At 45.1% G+C, this 19003-nt stretch overlaps 1 protein-coding gene across 6 annotated transcripts in view; it reads left to right on the plus strand.

The window, feature by feature from the left end:
• The window catches only part of Txndc11 (thioredoxin domain containing 11), a 75593-nt gene that overhangs the window by 39264 nt on the left and 17326 nt on the right, over positions 1 to 19003 (plus strand). For 4 of the 6 annotated variants that reach the window (XM_045161349.1, XM_045161351.1, XM_045161350.1 and 1 more), the window contains 2 exons: positions 12464 to 12576; positions 14522 to 14722. In XM_045161349.1, coding sequence (XP_045017284.1) covers positions 12464 to 12576; positions 14522 to 14722 — 314 coding nt within the window. The remainder of the gene's footprint in view (positions 1 to 12463; positions 12577 to 14521; positions 14723 to 19003) is intronic. The other 2 variants (XM_045161353.1, XM_045161354.1) reach the window with 1 other exon arrangement.

Raw genomic sequence — 19003 nt, forward strand, 5'->3', positions numbered from 1 at the left:
GTACTGAGCATTCTTCTGTCATTTCTTGTTTTAAAATTTTTTAATTTTTTTTTTATTGACAGCTTCCATAATTGTAGACAATAACCCATGGTAGTTCCCTCCCTCCCTCCCCCACTTTCCCCTTTGAAACTCCATTCTCCATCATATCTCCTCCCCCTCTCAGTCAGTCTCTCTCTTTATTTTGATGTCATGATCTTCTCCTCCTATCATAATGGTCTTGTGTAGGTAGTGTCAGGCACTGTGAGGTCATGGATATCCAGGCCATTTTGTGTCTGGAGGAGCACGTTGTAAGGATTCCTACCCTTCCTGTGGTTCTTACATTCTTTTTGCTACCTCCGCAATGGACCCTGAGCCTTGGAAGGTGTGATAGAGATATTTCAGTGCTGAGCACTCCTGTCACTTCTTAGCACCATGGTGCCTTCTAAGTCATTCCAAGGTTATTGCCATCTGAAAAGAGAAGCTTCTCCAACCAAAAGTAAGAGTAGCATTAATATATGGGTATGAACATTAAGAGAAGTGCTTACCAGGCAATTTGGTGAGCATAGTATATACATTTAGCCAGACACCAGCAGACATTAACACCTATAGGTCTCATGACTACCCCTGTTGTAGGTTTTCAGTATCAGGGATATATTTGCTCCCATGGAATGGGCCTCCAGTCCAATTAGACTGTTCCCCCCCCCCGCCCCCCATAACAGACATGCCAATACTGCACCCATTAGCTCATTTGGCCGAGCTGGCCAAATATAAGGCTTGCAGTGTCCACTGTTGAGTATCTCCACTGGTGATCTCTCTCTCTCTCCCCCATTGAATTGCATGTAGCTTAGCTTTTTCCAGCTTTCTGTCAGCTGATCTGCATGGAGGAAGTTTTCGGCTCAGCTCCAGCAGGATTTTTCAGTGACCTTGCAGCCCAAGTATATGGAGTCTTCAGCAATAGGGTCTTACCATCTATTCCTGGTGGGAAACCAAGAGCCTCGGCAATGGCTTATAATGTTTTGGGGACATCAGTGACCTCTGGCCAATAACTCACTGGAAGGTATCCCATCTCTGGCACTGAAAATTTTGTAGTAATAATCTATGGCTTCTGGATATGCTGTGAGTAAAGGCTTGTACTACCACATCTGGCTTTGTATTTTTAAAAATTTCTTGGTTTGCTTATTGTTTTCCTATATAAGTGTGCATGTACTTTTAATCTAAATGAAAACTTAGTAGAAGGCGTGTATTTTTAAAAATTTGTTTGTTTATTGTTTTTCTTTGTAAGTTTTCATGCACCTTTATTCACTGCCATCTTTGGAGGTAGAAACTCTTAATATCCCATTTAAACAATTTGGAAGCTAGCCAGGTTTGGTTGCACACGCCTTTAATCCCAGCACTGGTGAGGCCGAGGTAGGAGGATTGCTGTGAATTTAAGGCCACCCTGAGACTGTATGGTGAATTCCAGGTCAGCCTGGGCTAGAGTGAGACCCTAACTCAAACGTCCCCATCCCCCCAAAAATTGGAGGCTGAGGCTCTGAGGAGATGTTAACTTATTCAGGAAGAGTAATAGTTTCCCCAGAGGTCCGCTTGCCAACCTCACAACCTGTGACTGATGTCCTCCATGACAGAAAGAATGACAGTTGCATATGGCATCATGTTGCCAATCAACAGACTGACATAGGGAGATTATCCTGGCTTGTCTGGACAGGCCTATTGGAATCAGAAGGGTTCTTTAAAAAAAAAAAAATATATATATATATATATATAGAGAGAGAGAGAGAGAGAGAGAAAGAGAGAGAGAGAGAGAGAGAGGGAGGGAGGGGGAGGGAGGGAGGGAGAGAGATTTATTTATTTATTTTTGTTCTTCGCAGTAGGGTTTTACTCTAGTCCAGGCTGCTCTTACCTCTGCCTCCTGAGTGCTGGGATTAAAGGCGTGGGCCACCCTGCCCCGCACATTTTTTTAAATACTTATAAGCTGGGCGGGGTGGCGCACACTTTTAATCCCAGCACTCGGGAAGCACAGGTAGGAGGATTGCCATGAATTCAAGGCCACCTGAAACTACATAGTGAATTCCAGGTCAGCCTAGGCTAGAGTGAAACCCTACCTCAAAAAACAAACAAACAAAAAAATTGGGGCTGGAGAGATGGCTTAGCGGTTAAGGTGTTTGCCTGCAAAGCCAAAGAATCCCATTCGATTCCCCAGGACACAGCCATATGCACAAGGGAGCACATGTGTCCGGAGTTCGTTTGCAGTGGCTGGATGCCCTGGCGCACCCATTCTCTCTCTCTCTCTCTTCTCTCTTTCTCAAATAAATAAATGAATACATAAAGTATTTTTTAAAATTTATGAGAGAGAGAGAATGAATTAATGAATCAATCAATGGGTGTGCCTCCTGCTACTGCATATAAACTCCAGATGCATGCACCACTTTGTGCATCTGGCTTTATGTGGGTACTGGGGAATTTAACCCTGGACTATCAGATTTGTAAGCAACTACCTTAAACTGCTGAGCCATCTCTCCAGCCTCAGAAGGGTTCTGAAATGTGGAATCGAGATACAGAGCAGTCAGTGTCAGAGGGGTGTGGTATGAGGAAGACAGCTGTCCTCCTCCTGGCTTACAGTGGGAGGAAGGGGCTTCAGCAGCTCCTCCAGCAGTTGGAAGAGGCCTGGAGACCCATTCCCCTCAGAGCCTCTGAGATGAGCATGCTCTGTTGGTAGGATTAATTTCAGCCCATCGAAATAACTTGCATGGCTGAACTCCAGAAGTATAAAATAAGTTTGTGTTATACTAAGTGATTGAGTCTGTAGTAATTTTTAACAGCAGCAACAGGAAACTTAAACAGTCATGCAGCAGTAAGTACAGAAGCTGAGCAGGAGCCTGGACCTGTGGTGAGAACTCACCTCTAGCAGCTGTGCTCTGGGGTGTTCTAGCTAGATGTGAGGCCTTGTCTGCATGCTGCTGTCCACCATGCTGAGTTTTCAAGGCTAGCCACAGTCTTCACCATAGGCATCTCATGGAGGTGCTCAGACTACCTTCTTGGATCTGCTGTTGTGTTAAATGGGTAACTTGTCTCTAGTGTGTTCCCTTGGACCTACGTGATCTCTGGATTCTATACTCAGACCAGCTCTCCTGAGAAGTCACTTCAGTGATAAACCAGTCATCCTTTGGTGAACTTCAGTTTCCCGTTTGGGAGATAAAGTGCCTCTCAGGAACACTTCAGAATGAAACTGCCTTGACCCTTGGCCAGTAAATAAGGCCCTGGAGCTAAGAATTTTTTTTTTTTTTAAACATTTTTAAAGGACTGCCTGACAGGAAGGAAACTCCTCTTTGTAAGGTGCTTAGATCATTGAGCTGCCTGAAATAGGTGGGGGAGGGATTCTGAGAAAATGTTTACACTGAGAAGTTGTTTCTTTTTAGAATAGCATGTTTATTAAGTGAGAACAGCTGGTGTGAGGGCGTGCATTTTGCCGCCATGGTAAATGCATACTTAGCTCTGTGTTTTCTTCTAAAATAATATATTTGGAAGGACATTGCTCTTTTCCTCCTGCACAGCTCACACAAAGGAGAGAAGCCATAGCAAAGATGTTACATGTTTACTTGAGCAGGGTCTTGGCAAGTTCCAGAATGTGTCAGTGGTGCCCAAATGCCAGATTTGTTCCCATACAACTGCTCTGTGCTTTATGTGAAATTATTATGAAAATATACAAATCTCAAAGTCATGTTTACCGAAGAAAATGCAAGTACCAGCAGTAGTTTATACATGGAAAACACATGTCTGTAATCTTACTAATTTCTGTCAAAGTTTTTTTTTCTATTATTTATTTTGTGTGTGTATATACATGTGCTTGTGCCCCATACACCTGCTTGTGGAGGCTGGAGAGAACTGCTCCAATGCCCTTAAAGTTGGTCTTGTTTTGAGCCAGAGTCTCCTTTTACTAGTTGTGGAGCTTGCTTGGGCTCCAAAGGTTCTTGGGTTTCTGTTCCCCTGAGGATGTGGGTTACAGGTGTGCCTGCTCTGCTGGGCTGTTCAGTATAGGCTCTGGAGATTTGAACTAGAGCAACTGCAGACCCTCCTGCTTGCACAGGGAGTACACTTAACCACTGAGTCACCGCTCCAGTCCACTTTTCTTTGAAAAGATTTATTTATTTATTTATGAGGGACAGAGCGACAGAGAGAGAGAGAGAATGGACACACCAGGGCCTCTAGCCACTACAAATGAACTCCAGATGCATGTGCTATCTTGTGCATCTGGCTTCTGTGGGTCCTGGAGAAATAAAACCTCGGTCCTTAGACTTTGCAAGCAAATGCCTTAACCACTAAGCCATCTCTCCAGTCCAGTTAGTTTCTCTTTTATTTTGATGTCATCATTTCCTCCTGAGGATCCTGTGTAGTTATTACCAGGCACTGCAAGATCATAGATATCCAGGCCATTTTGTGTCTGGAAGATTGCATCGTTAGCAGTTCTACCCATCCTTTGGCTCTTACATTCTTTCTGCCTCCTCTTCCACAGTGGACCCTGAGTGTTGGAGGGTGTGATAGTGATGCTTCAGTGTTGAACACTCCTCTGTCACTTATCAACACTATGGTGCCTTCTGAGTCATTCCAGAGGTCACTGCCACTTGAAAAGAGAAGCTTTTCTAACCCAAAAGTGAGAGTAGCATTAATGTATGAGTAGGAGCATTAAAAGAAGTGCTTACTGGACAGTTTGATGAGTATAAAATATACATTTGTCCAGACAACAGCTGGTGTTACAGCCCTAGGGCTCATGACCTCCCCACCTCATTCCCCCCTCCATTATAGGTTTTCAGTATCAGGCATGTATTCCCTCCTCTGGAGCAGGCCTCCAGGCCAATTAGAGAGTGGTTGGTTTCCCCCATAACAGACATGCCACTATTGTACCCATACGAGTCATTTTTAATCCCTTTTAAATACAATCGTGTTGTCCGTTTTCCAGTTTGCCCAAAATTTAGAGTTGGAAAACAGAAATTAATAGAAATGATAGAGCATAGAATAAAATGAGGATTCCTTCCAGGTGTTGGTTTGTCTGTTGGGATGTCATCATTGCCCTTTTTTTTTAAACAAAATATTTTATTATTTATTTATTTACTTGAGAGAGAGAGAGAGAGAGAGAGAGAGAGAGAGAGAGAGAGGGAGAGAATGAATATGAGAATGGGCATGCCAGAGCTTCTGGCCACTGCATACAACCTCTAAATGCATGCGCCACCTTGTGCATCTGGCTTACGTGGGTCCTGGGGAATTGAACCGAGGTCCTTTGGCTTTATAGGCAAGCGCCTTAACCACTAAGCCATCTCCCCAGCCCCATGGTTGCCCATTTTAAAGGAGAGAAGTTTCCCTAGGGATAAAGGATGTTTTTCATCATACTGATTAAATGCCTTTGTAACTCAACTGGTGATATATATTTTTTTACTAACAGCTTCCATAAGTATAAACAATAAATCATGATAATTCCCACCCCTCATTCCCATTCCTCCCTCTCAAGTCCTCCCTCCCTTGAATCCCTTCTTTCCAGTTATTCTCTCTTCTATATTGATGTGATCATTTTTCCTCCTATTGTACAGATCTTGTGTAAGTAGGTAGAGTCAGGCACTATGAGGTCATGAATATCAAGAACATTTTGTATACGGAAGACAGCATTCTAAAGCAGTCCTACCCTTCCTTTGGCTTTCTTCCTCTGATCGGTCTTTATTCAGATAGTTTCTTTGCTTGGCCCCTGTAGAACAAAGCATGTTGGCAGGCTTCTCTTCTGCAGCAACTCTCTTCCCTGCCGCTGTCTTGGGAGCTGCAGCCTTCTTTCCCTCCCTCCCCTGCATTCTCACCTGATTCGGGCGCCGCTGCAGCCACGTAGCTTTTTCTACTCAGATTTTGAGATTTCTAGCCTGGCGAAGAATGGTGTTCCTGTTAGCTCTTACGTTCTTTCTACCACCTCTTCCACAGTGGACCCTGAGCCTTGGAGGGTGTGATAGGGGTGTCTCACTTAGTGCTGAACACTTGGTGGTGGTTATTTTGGAAGCACACTGTGGCTTGTTAGCATTCCCTCTATGGTATTTCTCTTAACCTGGTAGTCTTTGTTCTGTGACCTCCAAGCGATTAGCTCATTCACAAGTCTCCTGGATGGCAGGCAGCCACCTGACCTGAGTTTAATTAATAGTACCTTCCTCTCAGCACACCCCGTGCTGAGACCTGTCAAGTCAAGTTCACGTTTATAAGCTAGTCACAGTGTCTGAAGCGCGACCTTTTTCTTTCTGAAGAAGCCCAGGAAGAGAGGACACTAATTAATAGTAATTGTTCCCTGCTGGTTGTTGGTCCTTCCCAGGTGTCCCCTGTGTATTGTCAGTACTTAGTTTGCTCCATTATTTCTAACTTGACCTAGTCCAATGGAAGTGTAGGAACCATGGAGTTAATTTAACTGTCTTTGGAAAATATTTTATTCTGGCCATTAGACCACTAGGAAGATCCTGAAAAGAATTTTATTTTTTGGCACTTTACATTGAACATCTCAAATAATTGTTTTCCCTGAAACAACCCAAAAATTTTAAACATGTTTAAAAGTTTTGCAGAAATTGAATTGTCACTTTAAAACGTAAGCTAAGGGTTAGAGAGATTGCTCAGTGGTTAAGGCGCTTGCTTGCGAAGCCTGATGGCCTTTGTTCAGTTCCCCAGTACCCAGGTAAAGCCAGATGCACAAAGTGGCACATGCACCTGGAGTTGGTTTGCAGCAGCAAGAGGCCCTGATGAACCAATTTTCTCTTTGTCTCTTTGCTTGCAAATAAGTAACACTTAAGCTAAGATTAAAAAGGTTTAGTTCAACAGAGCTAGTATTTCAAGTACATACTAGGTGTGTGTGTGGCCACAGACCGTTCAGCTCCAGACATATGTCTCCAAGTGAAAAGCTGCTGTTGAGTAAAACAGAGTGTCCCCAAAAGGCATGTCCTTGAGATACTGTTTCACAGTGCGTGGTCCTGGGAGTCTGTTAGGGATAGGAGGAGTTATAATCTTCTGTTTCTCGTGGGATCCTTTATCACTTATTTTAAGTACAAATTAAAAATCTCAGCCGGGCGTGGTGGCGCACGCCTTTAATCCCAGCACTCAGGAGGCAGAGGTAGGATGATTGCCTTGAGTTCAAGGCCACCCTGAGACAACAGAGTGAATTCCAGGTCAGGCTGGACTAGAGTGAGACCCTATGTTGAAAAACAAAAGCAAAAACAAACAAACAAAAAAATCTCCTGTTATCCATAAAAAGTAAAGCATCCTTATTCTTTTTTAAAAAATACTTTATTTATTTGAGAGGGAAAGCAGCAAAGAAAGAGAAGGAGTGGGCATGTGAGTGCCTCTAGCCACTATAAATGAACTCCAGATGCATCTGCCACCTTATGCATCTGGGTTACATGGGTCCCGGGGAATAGAACCTGGGTCTTTTGGCTTTGGAGGCAAGCTCCTTAACCATTAGCCATCTCTCCAGTCCTATCCTTATTCTTTTTATGGTGTCTGAAACGTTAACATCTTTCTTCAGTGATGAGTTCAGGACTCAGAATGTGCTTTACCCTAATGTCAAATCCAAGCTTTCATATTTAAAATTGAATTTAAGGCAAATATCCCCACACAGAACAGGGTGACAATAAAACAGCAGAGAGCTTCAAACAGTTAACCGTGATGCAAACACGAGAGTCCAAATGATACTGGGTGGAGCCAACAAGGCCTCTAGTGCCGCCATTCTTCTTGCTGAAGCTGTGATAGGTGGTGACTGGTGCATGGAGGGCACAGGAAGGGCAACTGAAGCCGCACCTAGGGGCGGGGGTGGAAAGGGCAAGGGAGCCCCCACATGCTGAAAGTAGCAAGATGAGGGGTTAAAGTATGGCTGCTGACAACTCAGAGAGCTGGGCGTGGTGGTACACACCTCTAATCCCAACAGAGGTAGGAGGATTGCCCTGAATTTGAGGCCACCCTGAGACTACATAGTGAATTCCAGGTCCGTCTGGACTAGAATGAGACCCTACCTCGAAACCAAAAAAAGATATCAGACTTCATAATGTTGGTGGCTTCCCCTAATCCTATGCCCATGGGGCATGTGCTATGGTGGGGTTGGGCTGGGGTGGCTCAGTGCGCAATGGGGACACAGAGCCCGGGATCCAGCACCCAGCACTTCTGTTGGAATTAGCAGGCAGACCAGTCCATCCTCCCACCACTGCTCCATCCCTCCACCTCCCACCCCTCTCCATCACTCCATCCTGCTCCATCCCTCCACCTCCCACCCCTCTCCATCACTCCATCCTGCTCCATCCCTCCACCTCCCACCCCTCTCCATCACTCCTTCCTGCTCCATCGCTCCCTCCTGCTCCATCACCCCATCCTGCTCCATCGCTCCATCCTGCTCCATCACTCCCTCCTGCTCCATCACTCCATCCTCCCACCCCTCTCCATCACTCCCTCCTGCTCCATCACTCCATCCTCCCACCCCTCTCCATCACTCCCTCCTGCTCCATCACTCCATCCTGCTCCATCACTCCATCCTCCCACCCCTGCTCCAATAGTTACCTTTACCTGCTTAGTTGCTTGCAGAAGCAACTAAGTAGAAACTGTTTAATGCTCAAACTTCATTGTAAAACAGTTTTGTTTATTTGAGGAGAGGGGAGCAGATAGAGACAGAGTGAGTATAGGTGCATCAGGGCCTCCTGTCACTGCAAACGAACTCCTGATGCATGCACCACTTTGTGCATCTGGCTTTACTTGGGTACTGGGGAATTGAACCTGAGCTGTTAGGCTTTTCAAGTAAGTGCTTTTAACCACTGAGCCCTCTCTAGCCCTCAGTGCTTCTTCTTTACCCAGATGTTCTTTCAGGATCATACTACATTTGGACTGATCTCTGACGGTTGGCAGTGTATGGTTAAAAGATACCTGAAACTGGCTGATTACCAGCTAATGAACTGTATTGAGACTTTTCTTTTAAAAAATTGATTGAACATGAGCCTTCTGTAGTTGAATTTTGGGGAGGGGCCAGGGAGAAGAGAGGGGTATTCTTTATTTTATTTTGTTTTGTTTTGGATTTTTTTTTTTCTCTTAAGGTAGGGTGTCACTGAAGCTGACCTGGAATTCACTACATAGTCTCAGGGTGGCCTTGAACTCATGGAGATTCTCCTACCTCTCTGCCTCCCAAGCGCTGGGATTAAAGGTGTGTGCCACCTCACCTGGAGTTTTGGTTTTAATTTGAAAGAGAAAGAGGCAGAGTGTGTGTGTGTGTGTGGGGGGGGCAATGGATGTACCAGCCGCAGCAACAAACTCCAGACGCATACGCCATCTTGTGCATGTGGCTTATGTGGGTCCTAGGGAATCAAACCTGGGCCATTTGGCTTTGCAGGCAAACACCTTAACCGCTAAGCCATCTCCAGCCCTTATTTCATTTTTTATCTATCATATATCTGCCTAACTCTTTCTGTCAGCAAGGTCTCACTGTAGCCCAGGCTGACCTGGAACTCACTCTGTAGTCCAGGCTGGCCTTGAATTTAGCGATTCACCTCCTACCTCAGCTTCCAGAGTGCTGGGATTAAAGGTGTATACCACCACTCGGCGCTCTTCACTTTGTAACTGTAGCTGCCTACCAGGATTCAGCATTTTCCTGTTCACATTATTGTTTTGGTTCTACAAGTTGACTCCCCCTCTCAGGCCCTACTTCCTTCTTGTAGCTTTGCCATCTGAACATACATGCTAGGACATTAAAGATTAGTTTTAAAAGGTTAGGGGTGTGACTTAGTGCTAGAGCCCTGGGCTTGGTGCATGGGAGGCCCTGGAGTCTACCCCTAGTGTCAACACACACACACACACACACACACACACACACACACACACACACCCCAAAAATTCCTGAACTCTTTCTATACTTTTATTTAAGTTGTGAACATAAGAAAATTCCTTGATTACTTCCTTCACCAAGAATTGCTTGTGGTTAACATATAACCACTTGTTATGGTAATTTTGTAAAAATTAAGAAATTAGTGCTGGAGAGATGGCTTAGCAGTTAAGGCACTTGCCTGCAAAACCTGAGGACCCAGGTTTGATTCTCCAGATCCTACACAAGCCAAATGCATGTGGTGGCACATGCATCTGGAGTTCGTTTGCAGTGGCTAGAGGCCTTGGCACACGCATTCTCTCACACACTCTCTTTGTGTCCTTCTCTCTGTCTCAAATAAATAAATAAATCAGAAAAATTAAATTAACATGGGCTCAGTACTATTAACTGAAGTGCAGTCTTTTTAAAAATTATTTATTTGTATATATGGCTGCAAAAAAAAACACAAAAAAGCCAAACACTTGGACCACTTTCTGCTTGTGGCTTACATGGGCCACTTGGGAATTGAACCTAGGCTGGTGGGCTTTGCAGGCAAGCTCCTGTAACTGCTGGGCCATCTCCCCAGCCCCTAAACTTCAGTCTCAATCTGAATTGTCCAGTGTTTCCACTGTGGCAGTTCCAGTCAATCTCCCATCATGTTGAGTATTTTTTTTCTCCTTAGTCTTTTAACCTATGACAGATCCTCTCTTTTGGCCTTTCATGACCAATTTTTTTGTTTTTTTGAGGTAGGGTCTGGCTCTAGCCCAGGCTGACCTGGAATTAGTACTGTGTAGTCTCAAGCTGGCTTCAAACTCACTGTGATCTACCTACCTCTGCCTCCTGAGTGCTGGGATTGAACGTGTGTGCCACCTTGCCCAGCTATAACTTCTGATTTTTACATGCTTATTTATACATGCTTATTTTGCTTATTATTATTAGAGAGAGAATGGGGGCACGTCAAGGCCTCTAGCCAGTATAAACAAACATGCGCCACCTTGTGCATCTGGCTTATATAGGTACTGGAAAATCAAACCTAGATCCTTGGGCTTCACAAGCAAGCACTTTAACCGCTAAGCCATCTCTCCAGCCCACTTCTATTTTTAATTATCTGTTAATAAAGCAGAAAGTAAATAGGAAAAAATACAATTTTTTTACATTGTTTTATTCATCCTCCACTAACTCTAAATAATTTCTATAATTATATAAATACTACAGTATTACACAGGCTGTGAAAAATGAAAGTTTTACATATGAGGATAAAGTCCTTGTGCGCTATCACCAAACCAGTTTTATTATCCTTTCACATTAATTTTGCTTTGTTTTGATAGGTTTCACTGTGTTACCCAGGCTGGCCTTGAACTCCAGGCCTCAAACACAGTCTTCTGCTGTAGACTCCACAATAGACAGGGCTGCAGTCGTGAGCCACTAAACCCTAAAAAGTACTGTTTTCCTAGTGCTTTTGTTCTTTAAGTACAGAAGCTCTACTTGCCTTGGGGATCTTTCTGTGGTGTACGGGTAGTCCGGCTTGCCTCATGGCGGCTAGCAGTATCTGTTGGCAGGTGTCTTGTGTGTGACTGCTAGTGTATACATGTGGAGTTGCTGGCCCTTGTCCACACCTCTCTGCCAGTGAGTGTCAGAGCACTCATTGACTCTATGAATCATCATTGATACTTTCCACGCCTTAAATTTGGGGCAGTTTGAAGGTCAAAAGTGGTATTTTAGTTTGCTTTCCTCAGAGATTGTGGTTCATTGTTTTTCCATGTAATGATTAGATACTTATTTTTCTGTGCTTTGCCTATTTAACCATTTCTGTTATCAGTTTGTCTGAATTCTTTATATATGCTAGGTTCATTCATTTAACAAATATTTAGGGGCTGGGGATATAGCTCAGTTAATTACTTGGGCCTCGGTTCAATCCCCAGCACTGCACAAGCCCAGCATGGTGACACATGCCTGTAATCCTGCCATTCGGCAGGTAGAGCAGGAGTATTAGACGTTCAGGGCCATCTTCAGACACACAGCCAATTTGAGGCCAGTCTGGGCTACAGGAGACCCTGTTTCCTCCCGTCCTCTCTCACAAACATTTATTGTTTGTAGTGTGCACCCCAGGCTCTGCAGTAGGTGCTGGGCACCTATGATAAACAAGCTCTCTAAGGCATGGGACTTCCATTGTCAAGAGGAAGCTAGACCAAGGCAAACCTAATAAATAAATGAAGTCTGGAAAACTAGGCTAGGCATTGCCAGTTTCTCCCCACAGGCTCCTTCCCCTGGGTGTTTGCTGTTAAGCGGGTTGTCAGGGAAGATAGGAGCCAAGGTGAGTGGTGAGGAGCTGGATGTAGACCTGGTGAGCAGGGGGTCAACATGGTGTGGGGGATAGGTCCGATTGCCACAGGTGGACACAGTAGTCTCCTCAGTGCAGGTGACTGTGAGAGAGAGTGCTTTCAGGAGTAGACGTGGTCCTGGAGGGCCCCAGGGGTCTGTTTCAGGAGGAGGGCTCCTGCCTGCAGCTGCTCATCCCCTGGGCCAGGCCGCTGAGCTGACAGCCTTGCTCTAGGGGAGTGCGCATCAGGATTGGATCGCTGGGTTTGTGGTGGTTCCGAGGCCTAGGCCTTCTCTTTAATAAAGGAAAATTTTCTGTTTCAGATTACCTAGGAACAGTACGATTTGGGGTTATCACAAATAAACATCTTGCGAAACTGGTATCCTTAGTACACTCTGGAAGTGTGTATTTACATAGACATTTCAACACATCACTTGTAAGTATTTTGAAATCCCATTTATATTAGTGCAGTGGTTCTTAACCTTGTATAGGTCATAGATTCCCTTGAGAACTGGATGGAACATTTGGACCTCTCCCTAGGAAAGAACACATGATTTTATGTGCCAGTTGAGAATTACTGCAACCCCACCCTAGAGCCCATGCCTGGGTTAAGAATATGTGCCTTAGAGAGCTTGTGAACGTAAGGTCTAGAAAGTCTTTGCGTATGTTCTTAGATTTTGGTGCATAGCCTTGTTAGTTTTCCTTCTTGGGTAGCATTGTAGTTCCACAGTTGGAGAATTGTTGCTCAGGGCCTGTGTTCTCAGACGTTAACTTCCACTGGGCCATGTTTTGTGTGAAGAACAGGAATGTGACTTGACTTTCTCTTTCACTAACATGGGTTTTTGACGTTCTTGTCAGGTCACAGAGAAGTTGGTGGCTTCTCGCCTCAGGAAACCTTGGCTCTCAGTCTCCTTTGTTCCCTGATTTCATTTGCTTTTGGTGGGATAGCCTCCACTCAGCTACCTCTGAACTTCACCCGTGTCCTGTGTGGCCCTGTGCTTCTCTGTTGATCGCTCACTTCCTCAGTCATACCACCGAGACGAGAGCTTGTTAGTGTTTTCTCTCTAGTATCTTTGACAGTGTCTCTGGCTTCCGGGTGTGGTGAAGAATGCTGTTGCTTGTCCATTGTAGTGACCCTTTTAAACCAGAGCCCCCCTTCCTTCACAGTGTGGGAGACTGCCTTCCCAGGTGCTGTCAGGCACTCACGGGGAGCCCCTCGCTCTCCAGTCACTCTAGCTTCTGCATTTCTCATAGCCCAGATGTGCTTTTCTTTTTGCCATTTATATCCCAAAGCCAAATGTTTCTGATGACGATTGAGTGTTTTCAGACTCCCATACCCTACTCTGAGCACCACTGCTGTGGTTGCTTCTCTACCACCGTCCACTTTCCTTTTGTACCTGTCTTGCCTTTTGACTTCATCTGCTTTGCTGGCGCTCATTTTCCTGGATCCTTTGTTTTTAGCCTCTATATTTATAGCAAAGGGCACTGATGTAGAATGGATGGAAGGAAAAAGATACAACTGTGAGGTGCCACCAAAAATATGTCATATTTACAATTCCATTTGGGTGGCTTCATTTTTTAGCAATAGAATGAATGTCTTTTGTCAACTGAAGTGTTACTGGGCTTGTAGTGTTTTAAGTAGCAAAAGCAATGGACATGTTCATTATGGGGCAATTTTAAATCTCTGTTCTGGGGGTTTTTAATTGCTTCACTTTGTCAGGCCTTCTAAAGCACCACCTTGGAACTTCTTTGAAGGCAGTGGTTTGCACCATTGAGCTTTCAGAAGTACTGCCTGGTTGTACAGAAAGCAAAAGCAGGAGCACTGAGTAGCTCCTTTCCTCTGGACCGCAGTGTGATGTGGTCCTCGTGCAAGTTCAGGTCATGGCACTGATCCAGTCACATACCTGCTGAGTCCCTTGTACACCAGGTATTCATTGGGCCCCGAGGTGCCCATGAGCAGCACCTGCACAGCCTCACCAAAGACAGAAATCTACCAGACCCTTGGCTGCATGTTCTCATTCCCACGAATAGGCCTGGGTCTTTTCTAAGTGTGCAGCCGCCTCTAACTCTCCTTGGATAGGGTGATAGAGGTCATTACAAGCCACCACAGCGCAGAGTTATTTTTGGATTAGGTGAGTCTGTCTCTGGGAAAAAGGTGGATCCTGTGATGTGAAAGTCACCTCCTGCTCCTACAGTGGCTTTCTGTTCACTTGTGGGGACAAGCTATGGAGAGATGGCCGAGTGTCGCTTCACCAGGCACACCATGGCTCCGGGCTCTTTTCCTCCGTGCATCATGGCTGACCAGCCTCTGGAGGACAGTGCTGGCGCTTGCTTCTACTCTGCCTCGTTTAGCTCTGATTTGTTCTGTCTGTCCTTGGCAGGTCTTCCCCAGGGAGGTCATGAACTTCACAGCTGAGAACATCTATAAGTGGGCTTCAGAAAACCAGGAGACGCTGCTCCGGTGGCTGCGGCCGCATGGAGGCAAGAGTCTGCTGCTGAACAATGAGCTGAAGAAAGGACCGGCGCTGTTCCTCTTCATACCTTTCGATCCCTTAGCCGAGAGGCACCCTCTCATCGACGAGGTAAGAGTCCCGGCAGTGCGGCTTCCCTTGCGGACTACTCTCTTTCCACGTGGGACACTGACCTTGCACCTCGCACCTGAGTGGCTTTCAGGAATGGTATCAGAGGTGCGGTCCTCCCAGGTCCATGCCTGGGGCAAGGTGTTGAAGGGAAAGAAAACTGGGCCTGTCCACAGAAGGACTCAGCAGTCCTCTTCCTGAAGTGCCTGGGACTGAGCTTCCTGTTCAGTGAGTGTTCAGCATAGAGGTGATGTGGCCTGGGAAATGCCACAGTAATGTGTCCGACCCAGACTGTTGGCCTCCGCTGTCGACTGTCGTCGGCCCAGCAGGAAGGAACACGCAGTGCTGTAGCCAGGAAAAGCAGTGTTGACTCTGGCTCCTCGTTTTTATATCTTTTCATGTTGCACAGATAGCCAGAGATGTTTTCTGAGACAGTTTTTGCAGGAGTCCTCCCTGGACACAAGCTTATTTTACTCCTGGGTCACTTGAAGGCACTTAGAGAGAATAGGCACAGCCAGTAGAGTGAGCTTGCAACTGCCGAATTGGATTTGCTAGGTGTGGTGCCCTTAATCGTTTGTATGAATTAAATGCGACATTGAATGATACACATGATGAGTTGCAGCATGAATGGATGACAGGCGTTTTAAAACTTCCTGTTGGGGCTGGAGGGATGGCTTAGCTGTTAAGGCATTTACCTGCAAAGCCAAAGGACCCAGGTTCGATTCCACATGACCCACGTTAGATGCACAAGAAGGCACAGGCATCTGGAGTTCATTTGCAGTGGCTGGAGGCCCTGGTGCGTGTCCATTCATTCTTTCTCCCTCCGTAAAATAAATAAATACACAAAATAAAAATATTAAAAAAATGAAACCTTCCTGTTGTGCATGCTGCGTGCACTGTGAAAATCTGCTCAGTTCCTAGGAGAGGGATATGAGCCCCCATTTCCTAAGAGCGTCGCAGGCAGTCCTCCTGAAGTTGAAGGGAGTCTTCACATGGCTACCATGTGAGATACTAAGAATGAGAGATGAGAACAGAAAGTGTTCTAGGAATTTTGTTCTTGGGTTTTTTGAGGTGGGGGGGGGGGGTCTTACTTTATAGTCCAGGCTGACCTGGAACTCACTCTAATTCCAGAATGTCCTCAAACTCACAGGGATCTCTCTTATCTCTGCCTCCCAAGTGCTAGGATTAAAGTTGTGTGCCACCATGCCCAGCTTTTAAAATATTTTTTATTTACATACTGAGAGACATCGTGTGTGTGCACATGCACACATGCATGTGCATGCCACTGCAAATGAACTCCAGATGCATGTGCCACTTTATGCATCTGACTTTATGTGGGAACTGGGGGATCAATCCTAGGCTTTGTTGAAGCGCCTTTAACCACTGGACCATCTCTCCAGCCCCAGGAATGTTGTTCTGTCATGTGAGGAGTGCTCTCTTGTGTGGGCTTTTGGTAAAACATGTCAGTGCAGCTGGAAGTCTTACAGAGCATTTAGGGAGGTGGTACTGAATGTAAATCAGTCAGGGTTGTTAGCAAAGGGCAGTAGGGCTTCACCTGTTGGCATAGTGTGCTTTTGCTCAGGAAGGATAAAGATGTTTCCATGGTGGGGGAGGGGAACAACAGTTAAACACTGGTTTATTGGGGACTAGAGAGAGGGCTCAGGGGTTAAAGGCATTTTCAGCCTGGGTTCGATTCCCCAGTACCCATGGAAAGCCAGGGACACAAACTGGCACATGTGTCTGAACTTCGTTTGAAGTGGCAAGAGGACTTGGTGTGTCTATTCTCTCCCTCCCTCTTTCTCTCTCAATAAAATTTAGAAATTAAACACACATGCATATTGTTAAAACACTGGTTTACCATCCAAAGTGACGTTTTCGCATTCTAAAAACTATTCAGACAATTTATTTTTCCGCATAAATGCATATGTTTTGAGTTAAGCCTCTGTAAATATTATTATAGAACTTGTGTAAGTTGGAAATGTACTCATTAAGTGTTTGGTGTATATTCACATAAACTTTTTGTTTGGTTTTTGGTCATGTGGAATGTTTTTAGGAGGTAGGTTTCTTTTCAAGTCAGGGACTCTCTAGTCCAGGTTGACTTGGAACTCACTCAAACTCACTGGCCTCAAACTCACAACAATCATCCTATAATTTAGCCTTTTGAGTTCTGGGACTAAAAGTATATACCACCATGCCCAGCATATTTTTTGTTTGAAATAAGTCTCTTATAGTCCATGTTGGCTTCAAACTCACTTTGTAATAGCTGAGGATGACCTTGGACTCTAGATCCTCCTTGCCTCCACATCAAAAATTCTGAGATTATGTCAGGTGTGGTGGTGCATGCTTTTAATCCCAGCCCTTGGGAGGCAGAAGTAGGAGGATTGCCATGAGTTCAAGGACACCCTGAGACAACATAGTGAATTCCAGGTCAGCCTGAGCTAGAGCAAGACCCTAACCTCGAAAAACAAAAAACAAAAACAAACAAACAAAACTTTCTGAGATTATGTTCCTGTATGCCTTCCATATTTCTCATTCAGTCCTTAAAACTTTTTTTATTTTTATTTATTTATTTATTTGAGGGGGAGGAAGAATGGGTATACCAGAGCCTTCAGCTGCTACAAACAAACTCAAGACACGTGCACCACTTTGTGCATCTGGCTAATGTGGGTTCTGGGGAATTGAACCTCGGTCCTTTAGCCTTGCAGGCAAGCGCCTTAACTTCTAAGCCATCTCTCCAGCCCATCTCGTATGTTTTTGTTGTTGTTGTTGTTTGGTTTTTCGAGATAGAATCTCATTCTAGCTCAGACTGACCTGGAATTCACTCTGCATTCTCAGGGTGGCCTCGAACTCATGGTGATCCTCCTACCTCTGCCTCCTAAGTGCTGGGATTAAAGGTGTGCGCCACCATGCCTGGTTTTCATGTGTTCTTTATCAAAATAAAAAACTGAGTAACACCTTCATTTAAAAAATTTTTTTTTGTTTATTTTGAGGTTTTTTTTTTGAGATAGGGTCTCTATTTTTAGTTATTTTTATTTGAGAGCAACAGACAGAGAGAGGGAGGGAGGAGGAGAGAGAGAGAGATAGGGTGCATCAGGGCCTTTAGCCACTGCAAACGAACTCCAGACGCGTGCGCTACCTTGTGCATCTGGCTTATGTGGACCCTGGGGAATCGAGCCTCAAACCGGGATCCTTAGGCTTCACAGGCAAGCGCTTAACTGTTAAGCCATCTCTCCAGCCCCCTTCATTTTTATTTATTTTACTTTTTTAAATTTATGTGAGAGAAAGAGGAAATTGGCATGCCAGGGCCTTAGCCATGCAAGTGAACTCCAGATGCATGGGCCACCTTGTACACGTGTACCACCTGCACGCTTGCATCACTTTGTGCATCTGGCTTATGTTGGTTCTGGGGAGTCAAACCTGGGTCTATAGGCTTCACAGTTAAAGTGTTTTAACCACGAAGCCATCTCTCCAACCCCTGACTACTTTTCAGTTAACTGTGGTAAGACATGATTCAAGTTGATATGCTGTTCTGTTTTAGAGACTAAATACCTTTGAATTATAACTTGCATTCTCACGAGAATAGGTTTAGGGCAGGTAGTTAGTAAAAATACTCAGTTTGTATGGTAGTTTGAATGTATGTCCCCCATAGGCTCAGGAGTTTTATTAATAAAGCTTGTATACTTGGACTGGGCATGGTGGCACACGCCTTTAATCCCAGGCAGAGGTAGGATCACCATGAGTTCAAGGCAACCCTGAGACTTCATAGTGAATTCCAGGTCAGCTTGGACTAGAGTGAGACCCTACCTCCAAAAACAAAAACAAACAAACAAACAAAAAAAAAAACAAACAACTTGTAACTTGCAACTTCAGCCACCTGGCTAGAGGAGGCGTCACTGGGGGCAGATCCTGGAGTCGAGCATGCTGTGAGACGCTGACATCCTCACATCAGGTGTTGGGGCAGCTTTCAAAACTTACTCAAGCTAGAGAAAGATCATAATGTGGCGTGTTTTAAGGGTGTAAAGCAGACATTAGAGGTGAGTGGTTAATTGTAGTTCCAGCATGGGCTGGACAACTTCACCTCCTGAGTCTCATTCCTCTCCTGTGGTGGGTAGGTGTAGCAGACAGACTCAGGTTCACTGAGATGAACTTCCAGACCAGGCACAGTTATAGAGGAAGTTATATTTATTGAAGCTTACAGATCCAGGGGAAGTTCCATAATGGCAGAAGCTGGCCTGCCTTCACAGGCCCAAGCAGAGAGAAAGAAGCACAAGCCTGAAAGCCAAA

Source organism: Jaculus jaculus, chromosome 11 (genome assembly GCF_020740685.1).
Source record: "Jaculus jaculus isolate mJacJac1 chromosome 11, mJacJac1.mat.Y.cur, whole genome shotgun sequence".
In the NCBI taxonomy this organism is placed as follows: domain Eukaryota; kingdom Metazoa; phylum Chordata; class Mammalia; order Rodentia; family Dipodidae; genus Jaculus; species Jaculus jaculus.